The 6,000-nt window shown below is 35.5% G+C and overlaps 1 protein-coding gene across 11 annotated transcripts in view; it reads right to left on the bottom strand.

Moving 5' to 3' along the window:
* The window catches only part of vav2 (vav guanine nucleotide exchange factor 2), a 294,588-nt gene that overhangs the window by 56,109 nt on the left and 232,479 nt on the right, over positions 1-6,000 (bottom strand). For all 11 annotated transcript variants that reach the window (XM_015401637.1, XM_015401721.1, XM_015401713.1 and 8 more), the window contains 2 exons: positions 5,082-5,180; positions 1,003-1,071 (listed from right to left, as the gene is read on the bottom strand). In XM_015401637.1, coding sequence (XP_015257123.1) covers positions 1,003-1,071; positions 5,082-5,180 — 168 coding nt within the window. The remainder of the gene's footprint in view (positions 1-1,002; positions 1,072-5,081; positions 5,181-6,000) is intronic.

The following is a 6,000-nucleotide window of genomic DNA, read 5'->3' on the forward strand; positions in this document are numbered from 1 at the left end:
CTGAAATACAAATTAAATTAAATGGAAATACTGAGCATTATGTTCATTTTAAAGAGCTGGGGAATGCAGCACCTTTTGTCAAACTAACATCTGTTGCTATTTTGCTGAAATTACATCAAATTAAGCGATCAAAGCAACAAATCTATGGATAATTTCATATTGTTGCAGGAGGTTTTTTACTAAAATTGAAATAAGAAATATTAGGACTTAGAGGTTTATCACAATCTGACATTAACCACTGTAATGAATTAAAGGTACAGACACTACATGTAGACAAGAGGTTACCTCATATTTTTATATAAGGAGGACATAGTTTCAAGCACCAATAGTCAAGGTTGTTTTCCAGATAAAATGTCACCACTCCCTCATGCTTTTATATATATATATATATATATATATATATATATATATATATATATATATATATATATATATATATATATATATATATATTTCCATGGCTCAGTTTGTAATATATGGCATATCCACATTAAGCAGTTGGCTTGAAATCTGAGAAGTTGTGGACTAATACGGTCATTTCTGAGAATCTTTGGAACAACAAGTAATGACACCTTTTCTAAACCCATGATCTAGAAATAAAAGCTGATTCAGGTTAAACAAGGAAGATGGAGAAAACCTCCTCCAACCATTTTGCTGTTAGGATTCTATTACTTCTCACTGCTGGAAAACAACACAAACATGATTTTTCCATCACCTAGGCCAGCTCAAGTAGAAATAAAATTAATTATTTATAACAATGCATAACAAAACATGAAATCTTCCATTTTTCCTGATGATGTGTTGAAAACAAATACTTGTAAGCTATAAAACAAGGAATTTTGCATCCATAAAATATCAGGGTAAAATACGGAAACTATAAAATGTCATGTAATTCAAACAGCTATCCATATACCTGGTACACGCCGAATTATTCACCTGGTCTGAGACACATGCAGACATGCTTTAAGGACATGTTTTTTCTTTGCTTGACCGCTTACTCACCTCCAGGTTGACAAAAATAGCCTCCATTTCTTGTGAACTCAAGACAAGCTTCAGAGGGATCATGTAATTCTTGAAGAATAAAAAGAGAAGAACAAATCAAAAATTGCTGTAAACATGAGGAGAATTTTTCTTTTTGCATTTTTGCATTTACATTTCTTTATTTGAAGGAGGCCAGGTTGGAGCTCTTAGCATAGATCAATATTACAAAATATGGTAAAATAAAACATTGGGCATCATACATCAAGCCATTTACTAAATGCAAATAACCCTTAAGTTTGCTGGAAATACGCAGAGATGCTGTGCTGTTGCAGGAGAAAACCTGCACAACTTTACTTTATGGCTGCCACATTTCATCATCTTAATGATAACAAATAGATCAACTAAAAAGCAACATAAAAAAACGACAGCCTTTATGAACCCAAACTCAATTAAGCTTTACGACTCCTTTGGTCATGAGAGGCACATTTGTTCTCATTCACTCTCACGTTGGTCTAATGTGGGGAAACACAGGATGCACATTTGCTTTAATGAAATTAGCGGAGCGGATGATTTGTGGCGCTCAGAAGAAATCTGGAGACGACGAAAGTGATGCGTTAGCAGTGCCGATCTCAACAAGGCTTATTATTACACGGAGAGGACAGGAACGCCTGTGTGAACAAGTTCTTTGAAGATCTGTAATATAACCGTGACTGGAATAACCCACTTTCAATCTGAAAAACTCACACGGAAAAGAAAAAGACAATTAGAAGAATTATATTGATGCAATTACTTTAGTCTATGGCACTCAGACCTCGTCAGGAAACATAGCGCTGAATTTTGTTTAATATGCATGAACAGGAGGAAAGAACAGGGATATTTCCTCAGGCCTGAAACTGGTGGAGGAGTGCAGATAGATGAAGTTGGTCAGTCTGTAGACTGTTGGTTGGTGAGACGGTATGCTTGAGCTTTATAGAGGGATCAAGTGGGCTGCATTAGCTGATACTAGTGCTTTACTCAGGGATCTGGAAGATGGAAGAACAGATAGGATAACACAGGTTGCGAGAATCTGTACACGATGAGCAAACATGAAGCGACAGTGGAGAGGAAAAACTCCCCATTGGGAAGAAACTTCTGGCAGAACCAGGCTCTACATGGCGGTCTTCTGCTGGACCAGTTGAAATGGGACAGGGAATGCAGTAAGAGTCCGGGAGGAATGAAACTCTGATGAAGCTTTAGCTACGATGGTGGAAGGGGGGCTGGAGGTGGGTTGAAACCGGGTAATCTGAATTGAGGTCAGATATTGCGCAACCACTGCCTGCGCTTTGGGTAGCAGATGGAGTTGTGGACTGGAGACCTTTAAAGATTAAGTCTGGATGCTAACTGGGCTTTTGTGGAGGTGTGGTTAAAAGCTGATTAGCTGGTGTTGAGGTGGATGAGGACGAATAATCAGTTTATTCAGTTGAACTTCTGCCTAGGCTCAATTTATCAGGAAAAAACAGCCTTTTTTACTCTGTATGAACATAGAAATATACAGTAGATAAAAAAAAACTCACTGATACCCCTTCAACGTTTCACCTGCATACAATTAGATCTAACAAAAGCAGCCCTGTTCTGAGGCCTATTTAGATTATAGATGAACAGAGCAAGGAAGACAGCAGACAGGTCATAGAAAGAGGTTATGTAGATTATAAAACAATATACCAATCTTTGAACATCTCATTAGGTCTGCTAAATACAGAATTTTAAAACAAAAAGCTTATGGCATCACTGCAGATCTTCTTAGTCATATGTTCAGCCATACTGACATGCCATGTAAGCTGAGAATTACAAAAGACATGAAATACAAAAATACCAGGAAGAGAAATCTGTTGGAGGCCATGAAAGACTTGAGGTTGGAGGTACACCTTCTATCAGAAGGGCAACCTTAAACATGCAACCAATCTTGCTACAGAATGATTAGAACTGAGTACATCTATTTCCTAAAGCTGTCCAACCAAAGTTCAGACCTATTGTCAAATAAAACACTGTGGAAACACCAGTCAGTTGATGTTCACATTCATTTTTTGTCCAGTCTTACTAAGTTTCAGTTTTCTAAGAAGAATAAGCAACAATTTTACCTCCCAAAGACCTTCAGCTGAGCTACCTCCAAAGACGCTTATTCAAAGTTCTGTTCTGACTCACTGAGGCTGAATGATGCTTTTTAATAGTATTAAACATGCACCCATTTTCCTTGAAATTCAAAAATCTGCTCAACTTCCAGTTGATTCATCATGTAAACTCTTTATGAAATGACCAAATGGTAAAAAAAGATTAAGAGTAATGATTCATTTTACAAGGCCATGTATAATCAGATTATGTCCTTGCATTATAATAATATTAAATAGAAATCCATCTATTGCTTTGGTAACGCTTATCACCTGTAATGTTGCACTCAATGCTACAGGGATAACCATCCCCCTGTGGGCTCAGCCAATAATAACTGTATTGATTGGTTCCCCTGACATTTGTGCTCCTAAATGAATCTGCCAATTTGTGACATTTCCATGCTGACATACAGCTAAGGGGCATCAGGAACTGGTAACAAGTAGGCAGCAAACAGAAACTCTGATCAACAGACCTTCTCATGTACTCTTGATGGCCGTAATCATCAGCCTAACTCAGGGCTTGTATTCTATTTTTTAACCTTCTTTCTTTCAAGAATGAATGGTGTTAAAACATTAAGCTTAATTAATATTTGTGAGACTGATTCCTGTTGTTTATTATTTTCTCTCTATGAGTCTCAATGTTAATCGAAATTTCAATCAGGTTTTTTTTGTCTCATTTTAAAATTTAAGACTATTTTTCATTAAGATTAAATTTAACAGAAACTACACAAGATCAATATAATATATACTTTAAATACCAACCCTAGCCCTACTGATGCTTCATGTGTTAGAACTGTGTTCTTTACTTGTATGGCCATTGGCCGATAGGTGCGTTTTCACTGATTCATTAGTCTATTTACAGTAGCAATGCCTTGAGATCATGCAAGTTGCATGCTTTGTCTGTTCCCTCTGTTTGCTATCCATTGTTAAACTAATCCATTGGTTTGTTAACAGGCATTTATTTTTATTTACAATTGAAATTTTTTTTTCATTGAAATTAATTATCATATAAATGTAGGAAGAGAAAGCAATTTCTTTCTGAAGAATAAGCCCTAAAAAATGCAGCACATAGCATTAAAATATTCTTATTGGTTGTTTAAATAAAATGTTATGGACCTTAAATGCCTGTATTGGTTGATCTCTTTTAACTTAAAAAAATTAAAATAAAATCACTACAGCTGCTGGTTTTATCTCCCAGAATAAAAATCATTTGTTTGATAGGAAATCATTGTTGGTCAAGGAAGGTTTACTGTAGACCTATTAAGATTGTAGCTGTGAAGCATGGCATTAACAGTATCATACTGTGGGCTGCTTAACATTTAGACTAAGATGGCCATGTCAGCTTATTTAGAAAACACATTTCAGTAGAAAGACAAGTGAAAGTGCTTTACGTGAGAAAATAAAGGCAAAGAAACATATATTGCAGTGGAACAAAAATAAACTTAATGAACGAATCAGAATTGGGTTCTGGGTCAACACAATCACAAAAATAAAAAATGGCATCTATAACGAACTTTCCTAAACCTTAATCTTAATTTTAAAAGAAAAAAAAAAAGGGGGAAGTGTCCCTAAAAGCCAAAGGTAGGACGAAACAACTCTACTTAGTCTGCAAGAAAAGATATTTAAATTTTAAGCCAGATTCATGCTGGAATATTGCTGATAGCAATATGTCATATTGCATCTTTTAGGAATATATTTAAGTTTTAGTAGAAGAGAACAATAAGTATGCATTTGAGCCCGGGGTTAAAATTTTTACCATGTCAGTGGCGAAGAACTTCTGTTTTACTCAAACTTGTACACCCAGTTCTTGCTTCTAGCTAACTTTCTAGGTTATTTATTGCATAAGCATCTTAAATTAGTCATTTAAAATCTCCAAATGAATATTACATCAACGTATGAAACAGAACTTCTGAGTCAAGATTGAACTCTCAGGTGAATATTAACAGATTAACTCACCTTCTCAATGTCTTCTAGTGTCTTATAGTACTTGGCTTCAGTCTCCTGGATCTCTACTAAGCAGCAATTCCTCTTGTCATCTTCTGTCATGCCCATTTTCTACAAAATACAAAAGATGATAATGAATACATTTTTAAAAAGTTATAGAAAAAAGTTAATGGATTTTGGTGGTTTTAGTTACGTTATTCTGGGGTTTTTAGCAGTTTTGTGAGCAATGTTAATGTCTAAGTTTCCACTATCAGTTTTTACATTTTCAGAATTTTGGTGCCAACATGACGTAATGTTGTAATTCATATCTCATATTCGAAAATAAACGGTTAAATGTAAAAAGAATAAATATAAATCATACAACCATGAAAAGCGACTTCTTGTTTTGGAGCTCAATCTGACGGAGCAGGAGCCCTGATTAGAAGGCAGCAAGATTAAGTTCTGCTGGGATTACCTTCCCTACTCCTCATATCATTTCTTTCACCCAAAATACTGCAAAAAAGTCAGATCCTTAATAATTTACTTAGATATAACTATGCTTTGAATGGAGCCTGTCAAGGAAAATTGAGGAAGAAAAAATATCCCTCCTGTTGCCTGCAAGCTCTGTGGCTATTGATTTTACATTGTTTTCTTCGTTTTGAGACGACTGCATAGACGGTCTGCGTTCCTGCTGTATTAATCTGTGCAGACCCGTGCAGACATCTCTTCTCCCTCTGAAAATCCAAATATGTTTACCTGTGAACTGACCCACGCTCAAATGTCTGTTACTAAAACTGCAGAAATTTAAAATGATGTGGCCTCAATCAAATTTAGGTCTAATAAATTGCTTTGTGTGGTGATAAGTATTTAAAGTTTGATTTCAGTTTGGTTGGCTCATTAGAAGATGATCTAAAAGACACACACACACAAAAATGTTTATATGTTTTTTCGC

Source organism: Cyprinodon variegatus, unplaced genomic scaffold (genome assembly GCF_000732505.1).
Source record: "Cyprinodon variegatus isolate N-32 unplaced genomic scaffold, C_variegatus-1.0 Scaffold32, whole genome shotgun sequence".
Lineage (NCBI taxonomy): Eukaryota > Metazoa > Chordata > Actinopteri > Cyprinodontiformes > Cyprinodontidae > Cyprinodon > Cyprinodon variegatus.